The sequence below is a fragment of the Carettochelys insculpta genome, chromosome 32 (genome assembly GCF_033958435.1).
Source record: "Carettochelys insculpta isolate YL-2023 chromosome 32, ASM3395843v1, whole genome shotgun sequence".
In the NCBI taxonomy this organism is placed as follows: Eukaryota; Metazoa; Chordata; order Testudines; family Carettochelyidae; genus Carettochelys; species Carettochelys insculpta.
Window position 1 is genome coordinate 8050227 of NC_134168.1, and position 24288 is coordinate 8074514.

At 44.8% G+C, this 24288-nt stretch overlaps 2 protein-coding genes across 2 annotated transcripts; both read left to right on the forward strand.

Annotated features, from left to right (window-relative positions):
* Positions 1-3760: 3760 nt before the first annotated feature.
* Positions 3761-4744, forward strand: LOC142004899 (olfactory receptor 10A4-like). The gene has a single exon (XM_074982578.1). It carries the CDS (start codon positions 3761-3763, stop codon positions 4742-4744), a length of 984 nt encoding a protein of 327 aa, XP_074838679.1.
* Positions 4745-11029: 6285 nt separating this feature from the next.
* LOC142004900 (olfactory receptor 10A4-like) lies at positions 11030-22030 on the forward strand. Its single transcript, XM_074982579.1, has 3 exons — positions 11030-11074; positions 15104-16079; positions 21906-22030. The coding sequence occupies exons 1-3, from the start codon at positions 11030-11032 to the stop codon at positions 22028-22030; spliced, it is 1146 nt and encodes a 381-aa protein (XP_074838680.1).
* The last annotated feature ends 2258 nt before the right edge of the window (positions 22031-24288 follow it).

A 24288-nucleotide genomic window follows, 5' to 3' on the forward strand; every position in this document is an offset into this window, starting at 1 on the left:
ATCCACCAACCAGTTAGTCAACATTTTAATGGAATGGGGCATGCTCTCAATGACCTCAAGGTATATGTGTTACTGAAGAGAAATTATCGCTCCTTTGAAGAAAGAGAAGTGGACGAACTGACATTTATATTCAAATTCGGCACATTAACACATGGTTTAAATCATGATGTGAACTTTCTGAGTCACTATAGGGGCTCGTCTGCATACTTGACTCAATCTAATTCTTGATCTTCATCCCCACCCCTCCACTCTCTGATTTGCTCACCTTGATTATCTTTTTCTGATTTGTCCTCCTTGCTTACTGTTTTTGGTTCTCTGTGTCTTAAATATTGAGTCTGTTCTGGTCTGGCTCTGGTCTGAAGAAGTGGGTCTGTCCCACGAAAGCTCACCTAATCAACTATTTTGCTAGTCTTTAAAGTGCTACTTGACTGCATTTTGTTTTGATACCCAGAGATGGTGCTTGGTCCTGCCCTCAGGGCAGGAGACTGGAGTTGATGACCTCTTGAGGTCCCTTTCAGTTCTAGTGTTCTATGACCTTATGAAATGTTTTTGCAGAGTCTTCAAATAGCTCTTGAGAGGATGAATTCCCACCTCATCTCCAGGTCTCTGTATTGTTAGAGCATTTCGTTCCTTTTTTGAAAAAATCTATTCAGTACAGTTTGCACAGTTCACCACCAAAGTTTGCTTTGGAAGTTTGATAAACTTTTCTGTGTGTGCATAAAATCCAGGAGACTGACCTCAAGATTATGACAGATTTTCAGGTATCAGGAGAATTCAGTTCATAATTCTCAGCGTACTGACTTGCTGTCTTGCTATGCAAACCAGATTCTGTGTAAACCCAATTATTTCAAACTTCCTTCTTAATTGGTCACTATTGGTAGACCCAGTCCTTTGAGAGTTCCCTACTGAAGGCGCGAAAGGTGTGTAAATGCAATATTTGTAATCGTTTAATTTTATTTCCGCTCCATCACTTCAGTATCATGCAGGTTATCGTGAAGTTCCTTCACAAGAAATAACCTTGGGTTACACCTACATTACATCAGTTTGTCAACAGAAGTTTCTGTCCAAAGATATCTTGTGACCAAACTTCTGTCAACAGATCGTGTCCACACACAAAAGCAGATCAAAAGAGTGATTCTGTCTGTGGACAGACAGTGGTCAGACTCCCCACCTCTCTCTTGACAAAACGGCCAACCGCAAGCACAGCACATAGGGCTGCCTGGTGACCTGGAAGCCCCATCTGTTGACAGAAGGCACCCAGGAGCATCCACATGCCTTTTTTGTCAACAGATTCTGTGAAGAAAGGAATTCTGCCTCAAGGGGGGGAGGCAGAAGCCTGTCAACAAAAGTGCTGGGTTCTGTCAAAGCTACGCCAACAAAGCATAGTGGCAAGGTTTGTCTACAAAACAGGGGTTCTTTCAACCAACTCTCTAGTGTAGCTATAGCTTTGAAGGGGAAAATTGGGGGATCTTCCTTCATGCAAAATCTTTTCTAGCCAGGACAAAGACCCCAGAGGGTGTAAATTACTACAGCTCTTTTCATACCCTTAGAGCTGTCGAACTTTACACCCGCTAGGGAACAGGCTCTCAGTCTCTTTATTTCCTAATAGAGAGCAGTGCTTTTGGGATATTGCAAAGTAGGAATGGTGAAAATTATTCTCTAACATTTAATAAAGAGTAACATTGTACAGGACACAAAGGGCCAAAATCTCTCATTGTTTTCCATATTCATCCAACTTCTCATTTCTCAGGGGGCTTCAAACCTGTTGGATCCTTGGTTTACTCATGGGACTTGCCCGAAGTTCTGCGAGGTGTTGTCTACATGGCAGCCTTATTTCGAAATAAGCTGTTCCAGAAGAGCTATTCTGAAAGAGCTTATTTCAAAATAATGCTGCTACAACACCAAGGCTACATCTACACTAGCACACTATGTTGAAGTAGCCTGTTTAGATGTAAAAACATTGAAATAGGCTACTTCGACATGTATCATCTGCATGTCCTCCAGGGCTGGTGCCATCGATGTTCAACGTCGAAGTAGTGATGGAGAACGTCAAAAGGAGCCGCCCCGGAAGGAAATGTGGAGCGTCCACACACACAAGTGCTCCCTGTTGAAATAAGGGGCCAGCAAAGCCCCAAGCCACTCCATTAGAGGGCCCCTCCCAGACACACTCAGCCTGCACAGCGCAAGATCCACAGACCGAACAACCAGTTGCAGACCCCGTGCATGCAGCAGGGACCCCCAGCTACAGCAGCAGCAGCACAAGCAGCAGCAGCCAGAAGCCCTGGGCTAAGGGCTGCTGCACACGGTGACCATAGAGCCCCGCAGGGGCTGGACAGAGCGTCTCTCAAACCCTCAGCTGATGGCCGCTATGGAGGACCCCACTATTTCGAAGTAGTGGGACACGGATCCTCTACACATGCCCTACTTGGATGTTGAACGTCGAAGTAGGGCGCTATTCCCATCGTCAGATAGGAATAGTGATTTCGACATCTTGCTGCCTAATGTCAATTTCAATGTCGAAATAGCACACAGCGCGTGTAGACACAACGCGTGCTATTTCGACGTTGTGCCGGCTACTTCGAAGTAGCCGGCTAGTGTAGATGCACCCCAAATTGCATTTTGAAATAGCACTCAACTATTTCGAAATACCTTTGCTCCACAGATAAGGCACATCTACACGAGTGGCTTTTCCTGGCAAAACTGGGCTTTTGTTGGAAAAACCCACAGGGTGTCTGCTCACAAAACATGCTTTGTCAACTGTTTGGTGACAAAACCCAGCACATCCACTGACAGGGTCATATTTCTCCCTGTTCAGGTATAACGCCTCGCTCAACCATGCTCTGTTGACAAAACTGTTGTGTAGATACTCCGGGGCCCTTTTGTCAACAGACAGGACTTCCGGTTCACCAGGCAGTTCTGTTTGCAGATCTTTCAATCAGTGGTTCTAGTAAGAGAGGGCTGGGAACTCTGGCTGCTCTCTGTTGACACAGCAGATTGCTCTTTCAATTTGCTTTTGAGTGTAGACTCAATCTGTCGATGGAGGTCCTGCCAGGAAATCTCTTCTGACATCTGTCGACAGAGGCGTCTCATGGAGACGTGACCATAGTTTATTTTAAAATAGAGCCATTGGACACCTTATGGTTTATTTGGAAATAGACACTATTCCACGTCTTAACAGTACCTATTTCAACCTATTTTAACCTACTTCAAAATAGCTATTTCGAATAGGTGCTATTCCTCATGAAATGAGGTCTACCAATTTCAAAGTAAGTGAAGAGCTATTTCGTATTTATTTCAAAATAGCGGATGCATCATCAAGATATTAGGTTAGTTATTTTGAAATAAAGGCTGTTGCTGATTTTCCCTGTTTTGAGAACTTCCAGTTGGTGATGTGAGAAAGAAAGAAAGAAAGAAAGAAAGAGAAATATAATGTGCAGATAAATTATTAGAACCCTGAGACTAGACTCTAAAATGCCTTTATTGCTGTGACAAACTGCCATAGCTGGTAAAGTTAGTTTATGAGTTCCCCATCTGTCCAGCTCATCCTCTCTCCATATTCATCTATACTGACATCCAAATGCCTACAGCAATTTACACCTGATGATGTCTGGGCACCGCTATCTGTTTATATATGGAACTGTGGCAGGATTTAGTCAGAGGCATCCCAGCAAAAAGGAAACCAGTGTGACTTGTGTGATTCGCATTCCCATGTTTGGTAGTTTGGAGATTCAGCTCCAATATCCCTCTGTCACCCCTGCAGATGACCTATTCTGAGAGTAATCCTAGTGGGAACGAGACCACCCCCGATGTCTTTATCCTGGTGGGCTTTTCCTACCTTAACAAGCTGCAAATCCTTTTGTTTGTGGTGCTTCTGGTCATCTACCTGCTCACCCTAATGGGGAACCTGCTTGTTATCCTGCTGATAAAGCTGAACCCATCTCTCCACACACCCATGTATTTCTTCCTGGTGAATCTGTCTGTCCTGGAAATCTGCTTCACCACCAGCGTGATCCCTCAGCTACTGGTTCATCTCCTGGTGGAGGAAAAGGCCATCTCCTTTGCCAACTGTGCAGTCCAGATGTACATCTTCAACATTATGGGTCTCACAGAATGCTGCCTGCTAGCAGCCATGGCCTATGACCGCTATGTGGCCATATGTCAACCCCTGAACTACACAACCACCATGAGCAGCCGGGTGTGTGCTCTGTTTGCAGGGGCTTCATGGTTCATCAGCATCTTGGTGGAAGTTGTTCCAAGCATCTGGATCTTCAGTCTGCCCTTCTGTGGCTCCAACCATGTGCACCATTTCTTCTGTGATATTCCACCAGTGTTGAAGAAAGCATGTGCTGACACATCGAAGATTAAGTCTGTAGGCTTCACGGTGACTGTTCTTTTTGTCATGAGTCCTTTCCTGTTGATACTCCTGTCCTACATCCATATTATCTCCACCATCCTCAAGATGCCATCAGTGGAGGGAAGGCGTAAAGCCTTCTCCACCTGCTCCTCCCATCTCATTGTGGTGACTCTGTTTTATGGAACAGCCCTTTTCACCTACCTTATACCCAAATCCAGCTCCACCCTGGACAGTGATCAAATGATTTCTCTCTTGAACACAATTGTTTCGCCAGTGTTGAACCCCATCATATATACTCTGAGGAACAAAGAGGTGAAGGGAGCCTTGAGAAAAACTGTAGAAAAAAATTATCTTTTTGCACAGCTGGGGATCTCAGGTAATGAAGATTAAAGATAACCAAAATGCAGGGCTTAAGGGGTATTCATAATTTTTTCCTGAATTTCTCACAATGACTCTCAATGCTTTTTTTTCAATTTCTGTCATTTCAAAGGCTTTCTCATTTTCTAAACCAGCAGGATTACCAAAAACTCTCCACTTTCCATTTTTTTTAATTGCTTGAAAATATGATAGTCAGAATCTTTGACAAATTTTAAAATTATTGAAAGCAGCGACCTGGGGTTAGATCCTCAAAATTTCCAAAGTCAAAGAAAAATAAAGCTTTCAAAAGAGACATTTCATGCCAGCTACATGTCCCCCAGCCTCATCTTTCACAAATCTGTGGCGTCCTGGTATCTTTAACTTCCCCTCAGGATGTAAATAATTCATCCATGGGAGCAGAACCTTCCCCTCCTGGACATTCAAGAGACAGTGCCAGCAGAGAACCAAGGATAACTCAACTGCCTTTGGCTGGCTCCAAACTTCAGTTCCTTACTGATTTTGGATGACAATTAGTGTCTTTGTTAACAAAAATAAGCAAAAAAGATATTCAGGGGCTCTTTGGATTCTAGAGATTTCATTTATCTTTGAGATTCACTTCCACCATATCTGAGCTTGTTCACCCCCAAACACTTCTGATCACCTGTCAATGATGTATTTAAAATTGACAGGGAGTAATAGAGTTCAAGGACAGAAGAGACCAGCAGCTTCCTCTTCTGACCTCCTCTATCTCCTGTTGTCTTCGTTTTCATGATACAAGGGCACAGACCACTTTAGCCGGGAATCAAACTGAACGGAAAAGAGAAATATAGATGGTGGCCTGTGAATCCCGTGACTGATAGTGGTTTGGAATGAGGCGAGATTAGAAAGAGTGGGACTCTTCAGCTCAAAAAAATGGAGACTCGGGAGTAAAAGGAAAAAAGGAGGCTAAAATGCTGTAGTGTAGATGTAGCCAAGGAGAAGAGTGAGGAACCTACCTTAGGCACCACAGAATATAGCTGCAGGGATATATTATCAACCACCTGACCAGGACAGTATCAATGACATTGAAATGTTAAGGGAGATTTGAGAGGCTACCAAAAATAAAAAAACTCACTAATAATAGGGGATTTCAATTATCCCCATATTGACTAGGTGCATGTCACCTCAGGGCAAGATGCAGGGATAAAATTTCTTGATGCCTTAAATGACTGCAGTTTGGAACAGCTCGTACAGGAACCCACCAGGGGAGAGACAGTTCTCAATTTATCCTGAGTGGAGCACAGGATCCGGTCCAGGATGTAACTATTACAGGACCTCTTGGGAACGGTGATCATAATATAATAACATTTAACATGGCTGTGGTGAGAAGAACGCCTCAGCAGTACAACACTCTGGCATTTAATTTCAAAAAGGAGAATGACACAAAAATAAGGAGATTTTTTAAGCTGAATTTAAAAGGAATAGTGACTAGAGTAAAATCCCTGCAAGCTGCATGGAAACTTTTCAAGAATACCATCATAGAGGCCCAACTTAAATGTCTACCCCAAATTAAAAAGCATAGTAAGAGACCTAAAAAAGAGCCTCCATGGCTTAACAACCATGTAAAAGAAGCAGTGAGAGATAAAAAGGCATCCTTTAAAAAGTGGAAGTCCAATCCTAGTGAGGTAAATAGGAAGGAGCATAAACACTGCCAAATTGAATGTAAAAATGTAATAAAAAAAGCCGAAAAAGATTTTGAGGAACAGCTAGACAAAAACTCAAAACAAAGTAATAGCAAAATATTTTTAAGTCATTAGAAGCAGGAAGCCTGCTAAAAATCCAGGAGGGCCCCTCAACAATCAAGATTCAAAAGGAGCCATCAAGGACGATAAAGCCATTGTGGAGATGCTCAATGATTTCTTTGCTTTAGTCTTCACAGCTGAAGACATTAGGATGATTCCCAAACCTGCACCATCCTTTGAGGGTAATGAATCTGAGGAACTGTCCTGGATTAAAGCGCCGTGAGAAGAGGTTTTGGAACAAATTGAAAAACTTGACAGTAACAAATTACTGGGACTCGATGGCATTCATCCAAGGGTTCTGAAAACACTCAAATGTGAAATCGCAGAATTATGAACTGTGATTTGTAACCTATCTTTCATTCAGCTTCTGTACCCAAAGACTAGAAGACAGCTAACATAATGCCAATATTTAGAAAGGTCTCTAGAAGTGACCCTGGCATTTACAGACTGGTAAGTCTGACATCAGTACTGGGCAAATTAGTTGAAATAATAGTAAAGAATAAAATTGTCAGACACATAGAACTTAATTTGTTGGTCAAAAGTCAACATGGTTTCTGTAAAGGGACAGCTTTTCTTGCTAATCTATTAGAATTCTTTGTATGGGTCAACAAACCTGCAGAGAAGGGGAATACAGTAGGTATAGTGAACTTAGATATCCAGAAAGCCCTTGAAAAAGTCCCTCAGCAAAGGCCCTTGTGCAAATTAGGTTGACATGGGAGAAGGGGGAAGGTCCTTGCCTGGATCGAGAACTGGTTAAAAGACAGGAACAAAGAGTAGGAATAAATGGTAAATTTTCTGAATGGAGAAGGGTAACAAGTGGTGTTCCCCAAGGGTCAGTCCAAGGACCAATCATATTCAACTTATTCATAAATGATCTAGAGAAAGGGGTAAGTAGTGAGATGGTAGAGTTTGCAGCTGATACTAAACTGTTCAAAATAGTTAAGTCAAAAGCAGACTGTGAAGAACTTCTAAAAGATCTCACCAAACTGAGTGATTGGCCAACAAAATGGCAAATGAAATTTAATGTAGATAAGTGTAAAGTAATGCACATCGGAAGGATAACCCCAAGTACACTTACATTATGATGGGAGGTAATCTAGCTAGAACTAATCAGGAAAGAGATCTTGGAGTTTTTGTGGGTAGTTCTTTGAAAACATCCACGCAGTGTGCAGTGGCAGTCAAAAAAGTAAATAGAATGTTAGGAATTGTTAAAAAGGGATGTAAAATAAGACCTACTGCCCTTTAATAAAAATATTGTATGATCACACCTTGAGTACTGTATACAGATGTGGACTCCTCACCTCAAAAAAAATATTTTGGCATTAGAAAAGATTCAGAATTAAATGATTAGGGGTTTGGAACGGATCCCATCTGAGAAGAGGCTAAAGAGACAGGAACTTTTCAGTTTAGAAAAGAGGAGACTGAAGGGGGATTGATAGAGGTATGTAAAATCCTGAGCGGCGTGGAGAGGGTGAGTAAAGAGAAGTTATATATTTGTTCCCATGCCATAAAAACTAGAGGACACCCAATGAAATTAATGGGTAGCAGGTTTAAAAATAATCAAAGAATGTTCTTTTTCTCACAGCACACAGTCAACCTGTGGAACTCCTTGCCAGAGGAGGCTGTGGAAGCTAGGACTATAACAGAATTCCAAGAAGAGCTAGATAAATTCATAGAGGTTAGGTCCATAAAAGGCTATTAGCCAAGGGTGGGAATGGTGTCCCTGGCCTCTGACTGTCAGAGGCTAGAGATGGATGGCAGGAGCCAACTCGCTTGATCATTGTCTTCAGTCCACCCCCTCTGGGGCACCTGGCACTGGCCACTGTCAGCAGATGGGAAATGGGGCTAGATGGACCTTTGGTCTGACCCAGTAATGACCATTCTTATGTTCTTATGTTGAGGGCAGATTACCTTCTACTGTGCCACCTTGTCCACTCCTTGCAGCACTGGGCCCAGAACGCCATGCTGGGACATGCTGCTAAGGAGTGATTTTGACCAAATGTCAGAAAAAGAGGCAGGGAAATTCAACCAGCAATATGCTCAATGGATCGTGTAACAGAGCATTGTCCCTTCCTGGAGGGAACGAGCACCTCTTACGGCTTGGGCGTACTGTGAGTGAGAAGTCACTTCTGTGTTGTCCTGACTGGTATCTTGCCCTTTCCGATGATAACTGTTCAGCAGCGTGCTTTCCCCTTGGTGTCGTACCATCCGTGCACAGACAACCAGTACACCACACTCTGAGGGAGCCCCCACGGGCCACAAACCAGAGAGGGTCAATAGCACGCAGGCAGGTTTCTTGGATACAAAGCAGAAGATCAGCCTCCTCATAAGAACATAAGAATGGCCATACTGGGTCAGACCACTATCCCGTCTGCCGACAGTGGTTAATGCCAGGTGCCCCAGAGAAGGAGAACAGAAGACAATGATCAAGTGATTTATCTCCTGCCATCCATCTCCTGCCCTTGTACTGAAGGTTAGGGCACCATACTTTACCCCTGGCTAATAGCCATTTATGGACCTAACCTGCAAAAATGTATAGAGCTCTTTTTTAAACCCTAATAGATTCCTGGCCTTCACAGCCTCTTCCGGCAAGGAGTTCCACAGGTTGACTGTGTGCTGTGTGAAGAAAAATTTCCTTTTATTAGTTTTGAACCTACTACCCATCAATTTCATTTGGTGTCCCCTAGTTCTTGTATTATGGGAAAAGGTAAATAATTTTTCTATGTTCACTTTCTCCGCACCATTCATGATTTTATATACCTCTATCATATCGCCCCTTTTCCAGACTGAAAAGTCCCAGTCTGTCTAGCCTCTCCCCATATGGGACCCCTTCCAAGCCCCTAATCATCTTAGTCACCCTTTTCTGAACCTTTTCTAATGCCAATATATCTTTTTTGAGGTGAGGAGACCACATCTGCACGCAGTACTCAAGATGTGGGCGTACCATAGTTTTATATAGGGGAAGTATAATATCTTTTGTCTTATTATCGATCCCTTTTTTAATAATTCCTAACATCCTATTTGCCTTACTAACTGCCGCTGCACACTGTGTGGATGTCTTCAGAGAACTATCCACTATAACTCCAAGATCCCTTTCCTGACCTGTCGTAGCTAAATTTGACCCTATCATGTAGTACGTGTAATTTGGGTTATTTTTTCCAACATGCATTACCTTACACTTACCCACATTAAATTTCATTTGCCATTTTGCTGCCCAGTCACTCAGTTTGCTGAGATCTTTTTGTAGTTCTTCACAATCCCTTTTGGTTTTGACTGTCCTGAACAACTTGGTGTCATCTGCAAACTTTGCCACCTCACTGCTTACCCCATTTTCTAGATCATTGATGAACAAGTTGAACAGGATCGGTCCCAGGACTGACCCCTGGGGAACACCACTAGTTACCCTCCTCCATTGTGAAAATTTACCATTTATTCCAACCCTTTGTTTTCTGCCTTTTAACCAATTCCCGATCCATGAAAGGATCTTTCCTCCTATCCTCAGAAAAGATGTCCACAGTGAGGCCAAGAATGTGTGCCTGAAACAAGGGACTCTAACTTAGTCAGTGACATGGGATTTGCCGCTGCCCTCTAGGCCGGACAAAGACAACTCCCGTGGGGAACATTTCTATGCATAGCTACAAACCTCTCTCACATGACTGCTCATGTATTCGGGTGCCAGCCTGTGACCTTACTTATATATCACCCGTTACCTCATACTCAGGAGTTCGATGACTCTGTATCATACTGTCTGTTTTCTCTATGCCCTGACCATGGGCTGGTCGGTCTTTTCTCTGTGAGGAGTGTGCTTGTGTCAAGACGTTTCCTCACACATTATTTCGGGAATGGACTTTCAGCCGGTGCCTAGGCCCAGTTACTGCTTTTCACCATCAACCCTGTTCATGCCTGATTCTGTGAGCAGGGCTGGCCTGTCTCTCACAGCTTCACTTTGCTTCATATTAGCAATGTTTTGCCCATTGTGGCCGAGGCCTCAGGCCTCACACCAGGCCTGTGATCCATGGGCTTATGTTTCAGGCCTCATCTTACTGCACGTCTGTGTCCCTCATTCTCCCTCCTTCCACAAAGAGTTTGTTCTAATGCTGCTGGGAGCTCCTCCTGATCCTGGTCCTTCTGCAAAGTGACTGAAGCCAAAGGGAACTGTCCCACCGATGGCTTTGGGTCTGGTCTTCCAGCAGGGAATTGGGCCCTATGGTTAGGGCAGTGGGTTTGGCAGTGAGGACTCCTAGGTTTTGTTCCCGGTTCTGGAGGGATCATAGGGTATAATGTTTAGAGCAGATGGGACAGAGAGTAAAAGCTCCTGGGTTCTCATGGTGTGACTGGTCCACAGTCTGAGCATCAGGGAACTGGTGGTCAAGACATATATCTGGGCCTTGTTCCGGCTACTGCCACAGACTCCTTGTTTTGTGTGACCCTGGGCAAATCATTCCTCCTAGCCAAAAATTTTCCCAATTTACCTCTCTTAGTAAATCCCATGACAAATGTCATACAGAAAACACACATGATGTTGAGGTGGATGACGATGGTACAACTTCCTGAGAAACGACTGACCAAGCAACCTTGGAAGGTATTTGCCACACTGCCTCAAGTGGACTATGACAAGAAATTTGCATCAGGGACTTGATCCCAGAAGCCAGTGAATGAAATAAAAACCCGTTTCCTTCCACAGGAACAGTGCCTGCAGCTGAGAGATGGAACAAGTCTTTGTCAACAAGGTAGGCTGTAAATGGAGGATTTAAGCCGCCAGCCATTCTCCCAGCAAAGTCCATCGGCTTGATGCCCCCCTCTGCAACAGGAGCATGAGCATGTCACTGATTTTTTATATGAATTCTCCATACATGTGTAGAGAACTGTAGTGTGTGTCTGAGAAAGCGGGTTGTGTGTTCATATCTATATATCTATCTATCCCCATACACTTTATCTATCTATCTATCCCCATACACCGTATCTACCTATCTATCTCCATACACTGTATCTATCTATCTATCTATCCATCCATCTATCCCCATACACCGTATCTATCTATCTATCGATCTATCCCCAAACACCGTATCTATCTATCTATCTATCCCCATACACCGTATCTATCTATCTATCTATCCCCACACACCGTATCTATCTATCTATCTATCTCCATACACTGTATCTATCTATCTGTCTATCTATCTATCCCCATACACCGTATCTATCTATCTATCTACTATCCCCATACACCATATCTATCTATCTATCTATCTCCATACACCATATCCATCTATCTCCATACACCGTATCTATCTATCTGTCTATCTATCTATCACCATACACTCTATCTATCTATCTATCTATCTATCCCCATACACTCTATCTATCTATCTATCTATCTATCCCCATACACTCTATCTATCTATCTATCCCCACACACTCTATTTTCTATCCATATACACCATATCTATGTATCTATCTATCCCCATACACTCTATCTATCTATCTATCTATCTATCCCCATACAATCTATCTATCTATCTATCTATCTATCCCCATACACCGTATCTATCTATCTATCTAGCTATCCCCTTACACTCTATCTATCTATCTAATCAAGTTAAACCCACCTGGCAATCTGTTTATTGGTATATAAATTGATCTATTGTTCTGTCCCTCCCTCCTACTAAATTCAACTATTTTAATGACGCGGGGTCAGATCGAGAGTTTTACTTTAGCAGTCTGATGCTAATTTGCTCTGGGTGAAGCTCTTATCCCATAAGTCCACAGTGCCCATCAGCGTGACAGGTCGTCCCCCAACATCCTCATCTTCATGCTGTGACTCTACTCAATAGTTCTCTCATATTTATACCCTTCTGTTCCTGAACCCACTTCATCATCTATTGAATCTGAGTGGAAATGTTTTTTGAGGTGGGCCTTGTATTCAATGAATTCCCTTGGCTCAGCATGATCTCTTCTAATAAGTGTGTCCACACTTTTGGCTCAGTGTTGAGTGCTGGCCTCTTTCAGCTGAATTTTCCTGAACCCTCACCACACATAATATATCTTTTTTAACTGCATTCATGGTCTCCTGTATTTAAATGCAGCATCTAGGTGCATTGAAGAGCACTGAACATATCTCTCAATTGTGAGCAAAAGAGTCTATTGAGACCTTATTCCTAATGGTGGATAAATTACTGAGTTTCTTCTTGCCTCTCCAAATATTAGTGAAAACTAAATAAATAAATAAAAAAAATCAAAATCCCTTAGGCATTCTTCATGTCATCTACGCTGGTGTTTTCTGTGAGACAATATTGACAGTTTTCAATTTTCCATTTAATTTCATATTAATGGTTCTTAACTGAAATTAGGTCTTCTGATATTTCAACTTTTTCTATTGATTCCTGGTGAAAATTAACATTAGAACACAGGAATTTGCCAGGAGGTGGAAATTCTATTTCCTGGACAGCTCTTCATGTACGACAATGGTCGCACTGAGGAAAGTGCTCACAAGTATTATTCTCCTGGGCCTCTGAGGGCAGCACATGAGGCAATGGACTTAAACTGCAGCAAAAGAGGTTTAGGTTGGACATTAGGAAAAATTTCCCACCCGTCTGGGTTGTTCAACACAGGAATAAATTGCCTAGGAAGATTGTAGAACCTCCATGATTAGAGATATTTAAGAGCAGGTTTGATAAGTATCTACGAGGGATGATAGAGATGATAAGTGGTCCTGTCGTGAGGGCAGGGGGCTGGACTGAATGACTTCTCAAGGTCCCTTCCAGTTCTTCTGTTCTATGATTCTATGAAAAGTCAGTGTAGAGTCTTCAAAAAGCTCTGAAGGGAGGAAGAATTCCCCTCCCCGCTTTATTTAGAGCATTTCATTCCCATTCTTTTTTAACTAAATCAATCAATCAATCACTCTCCTATTCAGTGCACTTTGCATACTGCCCAACCAAAGTCTGTTTGATAAAATTTTCTGTGTGTGTATAAAAGCCCGGGACTCACCTTGGTATTATGACAGATTGCGAGGTATCAGGAGAACTCAATTTACAGTTTTAAGAATGCTGGCTTGCTATCTTGCTGTACTAACCCACCTCTGTGTAAACCCAACTCTTTCACCGACCACTCCCAGTTTCCCCTTAGTAGCTCACTACCACCTGTCTTTTGAGAGTCCCACATGGAAGGTGCTAAAGGTGTGCAAAGACAATATTTATAATTGTTTGATTTGATCTCAACTCAGCAACTTCTCTGTCCTGCAGGTTCCTGTGAAGTTCCTTGTCAACAAATAACCTTGAAGTAGGCCATCAGGAGAGAACATTGGTGGATGTTCCTTCTGGCAACATCCTTTACAGCCAGGTCATAGGACAAAGACCCACACCAGCTAGAGAACCGGCTGTTGGTCTCTTTTTGTCATCAGTATTCTCCAGACCTGAAGAAGTGGGTCTGTCCCACAAAAGTTCATCCCCTAATAAATAATTGTGTTAGCCTTTAAGGTGCCACAGGATGGCTTGTTTTGGTTTGTGGTAGAAACTAGTGCATGTTGCAAGGACATTGAGGCTATGTCTACAGTAAAGAGTTTTGTCGACAAAACCTTTGGAACATTCACATTCCCAGGGTGTTCTGTCGACAGTAAATTAACAGAACACTGCACCTTTGTCGACAGCAGTCTGCCACTGCCCAGTGTGGCCGAACGCTTCTGTCGACAGAGATCTGTTGACAGGAAGCCAGTCTGGATGTTCATAGGGGCCATCTGTCGAAAGACGCGGCTTCCAGGTCACCAGGCAGCCTCGTCTGCTGCGACTGTGGTAGGCTGTTTTGTTGAGAGGGTAGCTGGGCGGTCCAGCTGCTCTCTGTGGACAGAGCAGATCACTCTTTCAATCCACTTGGTGGTCTGGCCACAATCTGTCACCCAAAGTTTTGTCACAAGATATCTTATGACAGGAAATTCTGTTGACAAATCACTCTTGTGTAGACATGGCCTTAAAGAAGAGGAATATGTTATAGTGCACAAAGGGCCAAAATCTCCCACTGTTTTCAAAATTCTTCAAAATTCTCATTCTTCAAAGGGCTTCAGCCATATTGGGCTCAGCAGCTTCAATTTATTCATGGGAGTTGCCCACAGTTTTCTGTCCACTGGGAATACCTGCATTAGATTAAGATACAAGTAAGATGCAAATATATCCTCTTTTGAGAACTTGCATTGGGTGAATGTGGCCATGAAGGGAAGAAAGAAAGAAAGAAAAGTCCTTTTTAAAGTTTCACGTACAGGTAAAATGCTTAGAACCCTGGTACTAAACCCTGAAATGTTTTCGTTGCTCTGATAAATTGCTGTAGCTGGTAGAGCTAATATATCAGTTCCTCATCTGTTGTAAATTAGCTGTAGTCACACTGGTATCCCAGTGAACATCTCTCCATTTGGTCTTTGTTAGTGTAGCCTGATTAACATCCAAACAATTACAGCAGTTTACATCTGATGATGACTCTGTGCCTTTATGTGTTTATATATGGAACTGAAGCGGGGTTTAGTGAGACGCATCCCATGTGAAAACTGACATGAAATGAATGATTCACATTCCCGTGTTTGGTATTCTGGAGAGTCAACTCCTGTATCTCTCTGTCATCTCTGCAGATCACCTATTCTGAGAGCGACCCTGGTGTGAACCAGACCACTTCCAATGTCTTTACCCTGGAGGGGTTTTCCTATCTTAACAAGCTGCAAATCCTTCTGTTTGTGGTGCTGCTGGTCATCTACCTGGTCATCCTGATGGGGAACCTGTTGGTTATCCTGCTGATAAAGCTGAATCCCTCCCTCCATACCCCCATGTATTTCTTCCTGGTGAACCTCTCTTTCTTGGAAATCTGCTTCACCACAAGTGTGATCCCTCAGCTGCTGGTTCACCTCTTGGCAGAGGAAAAGACCATCTCTGTTCCTTGTTGTGCAGCCCAGATGTACGTCTTCACCGCCATGGGCCTCACAGAATGCTGCCTCCTCGCAGCCATGGCCTACGACCGGTACATGGCCATATGTCATCCTCTGCACTACACAACCATCATGAGTGGCCGGGTGTGTGCTCTGCTCGCGGGTGCTTCATGGTTAATAGGCATCTTGGTACAAGTAATTCCAAGCATGTGGATATTCAGTCTGCCCTTCTGTGGCTCCAGCCACATCCACCACTACTTCTGTGATGCCCCTCCAATGGAGAAGATGGTTTGTGCTGACACGACAAAAATTAAGGCTGTAGGCTTTATGGTGACAGTTCTGTTTATCATGAGTCCTTTCCTGTTGATACTCCTGTCCTACATCCGAATTATCTCCACCATCCTCAAACTGCCATCGTCAGAGGGAAGGCATAAAGCTTTCTCCACCTGCTCCTCCCACCTCATGGTGGTGATTCTGTTCTATGGAACAGCCCTTTTCACCTACCTTGTGCCCAAATCTAGCTCCACCACAGACAGAGACCTACTCATTTCTCTCTTGAACACAATTGTGTCTCCAATTTTGAACCCTATCATATATACTCTGAGGAACAAAGAGGTGAAGGGAGCCTTGAGAAACATGGCAAACAGTGTCTTTTTATGCAAGTGGGGAAGTCAGAGAATGGAGAGTAAAGCTAGACAAAATGAGGATAGTCACAATGAATCTCGATATTTCTTTTTCCAAACTCTGTCATTTCAAAGGCTTTGTCTTCTTCTAAACCAAAATCCCTCCACTTTCAAATTTTTTAAGCTTCCTGAAAATATGATCCTCAGAACCTTGGACTAGGTTTAAAAGTCAAGGAAAAAAATCAAAGGAGACTAGTTAAAGCGGTGACCTGAGGTTAGACCCTTAAAGCTTGCAAAGTCAAAGAAAAACAAAGCTGTAAAAAAGAAACATTTCATGCTGGGTACGCATTCCCCAGCCTCGTCTGCCACAAGTCAGAATCTGTGACAGCCTGTTCTCTTTAACTTTCCCTCAGGATGTAAATAATTCACCCGTGGGAGCTGAAACTTCCACTCCTGGGCCCTCAAGAGACAGTGCAAGTAGAGAATGAAGGATAATGCAGCTGTCTTTGGCTGGCTCCAAACTTCAGTTCCTTACTGCGTTTGGATGACAATTAGTGTCTTTGTTAACAAAAAACAGACAAAGAAGATCTTCAGGGGTTCTTTGGATTCTAGAGATTTCATTTGTCTTTGAGATTCACTTCCACCATATCTGACCTTGTTCGCCCTCATACACTTCTGATCACCCCTCAATGATGTTTTAATATTGACAGGGAGTCATAGGGTTCAAGGACAAAAGAGACCAGCAGCTTCCTCATCTGACCTCCTCTATCTTCCGTTGTGTCTGTTTTCATGACACAAGTGCACAGGGCACGATAGCAAGGCATCAGACTGAACAGAAATATAGATGGTGGTCTCTGAATCCCATGACTGAAAGGGGTTTGGAATGAAGCAAGGTTAAAGATTGGGACTTTTCAGCTTAATAAAAGGCGACTCAAGGGACTAAAAGAAAAAGGAGACTAAAACACTCTAGTGTAAATGTAGCCAAGGAGAAGAGTGAGGAACCTGCCTTAGGCACCACAGCAGCTGTGAAACACATTGTAAAATTGTCCCCTGGGCTCTGTGCCTTGGGAGGTCCCGGTGTGATGACCATTCATGGTGGTGATGATGATGGTGAGGAGAAGAGAAGTAAGAGGACAATGAAAATTCACTGCTGTTTTACACGGGGTGGTGGAAATACTTGAATGTTCAGCCCATTCTCTATTGTTGTTATTTGCCTTCTTACGTATTTTTGAAATTCCAAACTGAGTTAATAGAACTTTTGTCTGGAAAATGCTGTCTGCTCAGCGTGAGTGAGGCAACCATGCACATGGGGCTTCTCAGTCAAACAATGATTCTGATAATACTGGGCTTCGTCTTGGGACAAGAACCCGTGAAATGTTCGAGGAATAGCAGAGAAAACTAAATCAGCAAAGCACTGTCCCAAGCTCAAGGGAATGAAGAACTCTGTGTGTGTGTAGGGGGGTGTCCATTCACGCCCCGTCCTCTTTCAAATAGCCCTGCAGATGTGATCATAACCATGGCTGGTTTTGAAAGATTTTGAATTGAAAGGGAATCCAAAACATGTAACTTCCCTCATTAACAGGGCCCCCATCCATTGTAATGGGTCCTGGCTAGTCAGCAGCAACCCCAAAGGCACATGGTCACCTACCGTGCCACCTTATCCACTCCCTGCAGCCCTGCGCCTGGAACACCATGCTGGGGTAGGGTGCTCAGCAGTGATTTTGGAGAGGTTGAGGGATTTGGGCTTGTTTAGTTTACAGAAGAGAAGACTTAGGGGTGATTTAATAACAGCCTTCAACTTCCTGAAGGGTTGTTCTAAAGAGGATGGAGAGATTCTGTTCTCAGTGGTGACGGATGGCAGAACAAGGAGCAATGGTCTGAAGTTATGGAAGGAGAGGAATAGGTTGGATATTAGGAAAAACTACTTCACCAGGAGGGCGGTGAAGCACTGGAAAATGTTACCAAGAGAAGTGGCGGATTTTCCATCCTTACAGGATTTTAAGTCCTGGCTTGACAAGGTCCTGGCTGGAATGACTTAGTTGGGATTGATCCTGCTTGAAGGCGGGGTGGGGGGTGGACTAGATGACCTCCTGAGGTCCCTTCCAGTCCTGAATTTCTATGATTCTATGATTTTGACAAAATGTCAGAGAAGGAAGCGGGGGAATTCAACCAGAGATATGTTCAATAGATCAGGTGAGAGAGTGGAGTCTCTTCCTTGAGGGAGCGAGCCCCTCTCACGGTGTGTGCGTACTGTGAGTGAGAAGTCAACACTGTTTTGTCCTGACCGGTGTCTTGAGCTTTCCAATGACCGTAACCATTCGGCGGTGTGCTTGCCCATCTCTTACCATGTCTCCACGTGCACGCGACTTCGAAGTAGCGGCCCCAACTTCGACATAGCGCCCGTCACAGCTACACGCGTTGGGCGCTATTTCGAAGTTGAAATCGACGTTAGGTGGCGAGATGTCGAAGTCGCTAACCCCATGAGGGGATGGGAATAGCGCCCTACTTCGAAGTTGAATGTCGAAGTAGGGCACGTGTAGACGATCCGCGTCCCGCAACATCGAAATAGCGGGGTCCGCCATGGCGGCCATCAGCTGAGGGGTTGAGAGACGCTCTCTCTCCAGCCCCTGCGGGGCTCTATGGTCACCGTGTGCAGCAGCCCTTAGCCCAGGGCTTCTGGCTGCTGCTGCCGCAGCTGGGGATCCATGCTGCATGCACAGGGTCTGCAACCAGTTGTCGGCTCTGTGGATCTTGTGTTGTTTAGTGCAACTGTGTCTGGGAGGGGGCCCTTTAAGGGAGCGGCTTGCTGTTGAGTCTGCCATGTGACCCTGTCTGCAGCTGTTCCTGGCACCCTTATTTCAATGTGTGCTACTTTGGCATGTAGATGTTCCCTCGCAGCGCCTATTTCGATGTGGTGCTGCCCAACGTCGAAGTGGAACGTCGACGTTGCCAGCCCTGGACGAAGTGTAGACGTTATGCATCGAAATAGACTATTTCGATGTTGCTACATCGACATAAGCTATTTCGATGTAGTGTGCACGTGTAGACGTAGCCTCTGTGTCGTACTGGCCATGCAAAGACGGCCCAGACACCACACTCTGAGACAGCCCCCGCAGAACATGAACCGGAGAGGGGTCAATGGCTCTCAGTCAGGCTTCTTGTAAACAAAGCACGTTATCAGCTTCCCCCAGTGAGATGTCCACAGATCGGCCAGGAATGTGTGCCTGAGATAATGGACTCAGCTCATTGAGTGACTTGGGATCCAGCACTCCACCCTTGGCCAGATAAAGACAGTTCCCTCAGGGTACATTTTTACACATAGCTACAAACATCTCTCATGCTCCTCATGTATGCAGGTGCCCTCTGATGTTACCTAGGTACCACCCAGGTGGTGGTGGTGGTTGGGAGCTCCCTCCTAAGCAGAACGGAGCCATCCATCTGCCATCCAGACCTGGAATCTCAGGGAGTTTGCTGCTTACCAGGAGCTGGAATCCTTGTTGAGACAAAGGCTTCCAAAAATCCTCAAACCTGTGGATTGTTGCCCCTTCCCACTACTCCATGTAGGAACTAATGACTCGGCCAAGAACAACCTTGAGCAGATCGCTGCAGATTATATAACTCTGGGAAAGACGATTTCAGGAGACCAGACTTCAGCTCCCTGAGAGAAGTGATGGGCAGGATCCCCTGGGAAACTAATATGAAGGGGAAAGGAGTATGGGAGAACTGGCAGTATTTTAAAGAAGTCATATTGAAGGCACAGGAACAAACCACGCCGAAGTGCAGTAAGAAAAACAAATATGGCAGACAGCCAGCTTGGCTTACCAGGTAGTTGAAGGCTGCAATGAAATCGCCCCTCCCTCTTCTCTTCTGTGACTAAATGACCCCAAATCCCTGCTTGAGTTGGAGCTGAAGTTTGTGTCTTTCAAAACCTTGAGACAATTACTGCTACTCCTCTGGATCTATGTGGCACTTACAAACTATTTTTTGTTCACTTCTACCCTATTTCTGCCTACTGCATCCCAAACACATCCTTCTAACAAAGCTGGACAGAGGCTGTTCTCAGTGGTGACAGATGGCAGAACAAGGAGCCATGGGCTCAAGTTGCAGAGGGGGATGTGTAGGTTAGATACTAGGAAAAACTATTTCCCCAGGATGGTGGTGAAGCACTGGAATGTGTTATTGATGGCTATGGTGGAACCTCCATCCCTAGAGGTTTTTAAGTCCCTGCTTGATAAAGTCCTGGCAGATTGAGTTGGGGTTGGTCCTGCTGTGGGCAGGGGGCTGGACTCGGTGACCTCCTGAGGTGTCTTCCAGCCCTAGAATTCTATGAGTCTATTACTCTAAGTCACATATCACTGGCTATATTGTATTCATATTGCCAGAGATCATAGAACTTAAGGACAAAGGAGATCTTTGGGCCATCTAGTCTGTCTTCTGTCTCACTCTCTTTCAGGTTTCATAGACTCACAGGGGCTGGAAGGGACCTCAGGAGGCCATCTAGTTCAGCCCCCTGCCCAAAGCAGGATCAACCCCAACTCAATCATCCCAACCAGGATTTTAAGTATCAGAGGGGTAGCCGAGTTAGTCTGCATCTGCAAAAGCAACGAGGGGTCCTGTGGTACCTTATAGATTAACAGAAATGTATCAGCATAAGCTTTCGTGGGCAAATACCCACTTCGCCAGATGCAGGTGGGTCAGATCCAGGATTTTGTCAAACTGGGACTTAAAAACCTCTAGGGATGGAGATTCCACCACCTCTCTAGGTAACACATTCCAGTGCTTCACCTCCCTCCTGGTGAAACAGTTTTTCCTAATACCCAACCTACACCTCTCCCTCTGTAACTTCAGACCATTGCTCCTTTTTCTGCCATCTGACACCACTGAGAACAGTTTCTCACCCTCCTCTTTAGAGCTCCCCTTCAGGAAGTTGAAGGCTGCTATTAAATCACCCCTCAGTCTTCTGTTCTGTAAACTAAAGAAGCCCAAATCCCTCAGCCTCTCCTCATAGGCCACGTGCTCCAGCCCCTTAATCATTTTTGTTGCCCTTCGCTGAACCTGTGATGGTTGGTTCATCAACATTCACCAAACAGACACACACAGCAGTCTAGCCAAGCATCAAATTGACCATGAAAAAGAACAGCAACTGGTAGCCTCTGAGCAGGACAGTTTCACGGAAGGCACATCTGGGATGTAGACTGCATAATCTCCTGTAGGATTTTCTTGTTAAAGATATAGGTAAAGGAGGAAGAAATAACACATTATGCAAAAGTGATACTGTGTGTGTGTGTGTGTGTGTGACAGAGAGAGAGACACACACACACACAATAGTTCTATTGTAACTAAGGGCTAAAGGAGCGAGAGGGCTATACGCCAGGTCTATATAATCATGACTGGTGTGGAGAAAGTGAAAAGAAGTGATTTACTTGTTCCCATAACGTAAGGACCAGGGTCACCAAATGCAATTAATGGGCGGCAGGCTCCAAGCTAACGAAAGGAAGGTTTTTCACACAGTCCACTGTCAGCCAGTGGAACTCCTGGCCAGAGGTGGTTTTGAAGACCAGGACTTTAACAGGGTTCAGAAAAGAGCTAGATAAATTCATTCAGGGTAGGTCCCTCGATGTCTATAACCCAGAATGGGTAGGAATGGCGTCGGTAGCCGCTGTTAGAGGCTGGAAATAGATGAGAGGAAAGGGATCACTATGATGACTTCCTGTTCTGTTTGCTGTCACTGGGACATCTGGCATTGGCCATCGTCAGAAAACAGGACACTAGGCTAGATAGGCCTTTGGTCTGACCCACCCCGGGGGGCTGGGCTGGAGCAGTGGGGTTAGCGCCGACCCACCAAGGAGAATGTCCCTGAATGAGACTCCCCTGTTCCCGCACTGCAGTGACCCCACTGCTGAGCCGGGTGCTGGGATCCATCCACCTGAGACCACCCACGGAGCCCTCCAGGCCCGTCCCTGTAGCTCAGTGTCCTAGTGCCACGCGGGGGCATTGCCCCAGCACTGACTGAAGGGAAAGGTGCCCCACATGGAGCACCTCATCCCACTGCCCATAGCACAGCCCCCTGGCACCTCACCCCGCCTCCCTGCAGTGCACACACCTCTGGTTCCCCTCTGCACCCACACAGAGTTCATTCTAATGCTCCTGGGAACTTGTCCTGATCCTGGTCCTGCTGCAAACTGACTGGAGCCAAAGGGATCCATCCCACCGACTGGTCTGGGCCTCCAGGAGGGAAAAGGGCCCTATGGTCTGGGCAGTGGGGCCTGGGGGTGAGGACTCCTGGGGTGTGTTCCCAGGTCTGGCAGAGGAACGGGATCTAATGGTTAGAGCAGGTGGGAGTGGGACTCAGAGCTCCTGGATTCTCATCGTGGCTCTGAGACAAGAGTGGGGCTCACAGTCCCTGGAATCATGAGCCCTGAGTGTTGGTTCTGCCTCTGTCAATGGCTCTCCGTTGTGTTGCCCGGGATAAATCATTCCTCCTTCTAGACAAGCATACCTACATTGTTCAGTTCACCTTACCTACAGATGTCACGCAACTGACCACAGTGGAGGAGGAGGATGTTTACGATGACCCAACCACTTCATCTGAAACGAATGACCTAATTCTTTTTTGGTTTTGGGCTCTCTGAGACTCTGCTGTTCTTCCTCCAAGGAACATCACAAGAACTTTGCCTCTGGGATTTGGTCCCAGAAGTCAGGGAATGAAATAAAAACATCTTGTGTCCCTGAACAGCCAGGGAATGGGACAATTTTTGTCAACAAGGTAGGTATAAATAGATGACTTAAACCTCCAACTGTTCTCCCACTGAAGTTCACCGGCACTTAGCCCATGTTGGCAATCGGAGCAAAATTATGTCACTGCTTTGTTCACTGGAATTTTTCATAAGCACGAAGAGAACTTTAGTGTGTGTCAAGCACAGAGATTTTGTGTGTGTGTGTGTGTGTGTGTTCACATCTATCTATCTATCTATCTATCTATTGAATCATTAAATTCTTATGACGGTCTATGTATTGGCCTATCTATTGAGTTATTGGTGAAGTTCTGTTCCCAGAATTTCACTGTGCCCAGCAAGGTGATAGGTGAGCACCAGCCATACCTGGAGTCTTTTTGGTATTGTGGTCATGGCTGTGTAGTTAGTGGTTTTTCTTCTCTTTTTCCTTCTCTCGCCTTCACTCCTCTCTGTTCCAACCCCTCATTATCATCCACTGAATCTGAGGGGAAACGTTCTTTCTCTCGGCGTATCATACTGAGAGATCTCAACACGTGGGTCTCAACACGGCTGGCTGGTTGGGCATACACTGATCTCTTCTGAGAAAAACCACTGCTAGGATCCCAACATAGCACGTGCTGGGCTCCAGCTGTCCAAGAGGTAGTCTCTTTCAACTAAATTTACCTCATCTACCCCACCACATAATGTCGACTTCTGTCATCGCTTTCACCTTCTTCTGTTTGTAAGTGGAATGTCTAGATGTGTTGAAGAGCTCTGAAAGTACCACTCAACTGCCAGCGACAAGGAGCCACACAGGCCATATTCCTCGTGGTGAGTAAATTTCTTCATAAGAACATAAGAACAGCCATACTGCGTCAGACCAAAGGTCCGTCCAGCCCAGTATCCTGTCTGCTAACAGTGGTCAGTGCCAGGTGCCCCATAGGAGGTGAACCGAAGACAACGATCAAGCGATTTGTCTTGTGCCATCTGTTTCCAGCCTTTCACTAAAGGCTAGGGGCTCCATACTTTACCCTTGGCTCATAGCCATTTATGGATCTAACCTCCAAAAATTTATCAGGCTCTATTTTAAACTCTGTTAGAGTGCTGGCCTTCACAGCCTCCTCCGGCAAGGAGTTCCACAGGTTGACTGTGCACTCTGTGAAGAAAAATTTTCTTTTATTAGTTTTGAACCTACTACCCATTAATTTCATTTGGTGTCCTCTAGTTCTTATATTATGGGAACAAGTCAATAATTTTTCTGTATTCACTTTCTCCACACCATTCATGATTTTGTATACCTCTATCATATCACCCCTCAGTCTCCTCTTTTCTAGACTGAAAAGTCCCAGTCTCTCTAGCCTCTGCTCATATGGGACCCTTTCCAAACCCTTCATCATTTTAGTTGCCCTTTTCTGAACTTTTTCTAACACCAGTATATCTTTTTTGAGGTGAGGAGACCACACCTGCATGCAGTACTCAAGATGTGGGCGTACCATAGTTTTATATAGGGGAAGTAAGATATTCTTCGTCTTATTTTCTATCCCTTTTTTAATAATTC

Coding starts and splice junctions, on each gene's coding strand:
- LOC142004899 (XM_074982578.1), top strand. CDS start 3,761: ATGACCTATTCTGAGAGTAATCCTAGTGGGAACGAGACCACCCCCGAT.
- LOC142004900 (XM_074982579.1), top strand. CDS start 11,030: ATGGTACAACTTCCTGAGAAACGACTGACCAAGCAACCTTGGAAG. Junction 11,075..15,103: donor TGACCAAGCAACCTTGGAAG/GTATTTGCCACA, acceptor TCATCTCTGCAG/ATCACCTATTCTGAGAGCGA. Junction 16,080..21,905: donor GGGAAGTCAGAGAATGGAGA/GTAAAGCTAGAC, acceptor CCCGCACTGCAG/TGACCCCACTGCTGAGCCGG.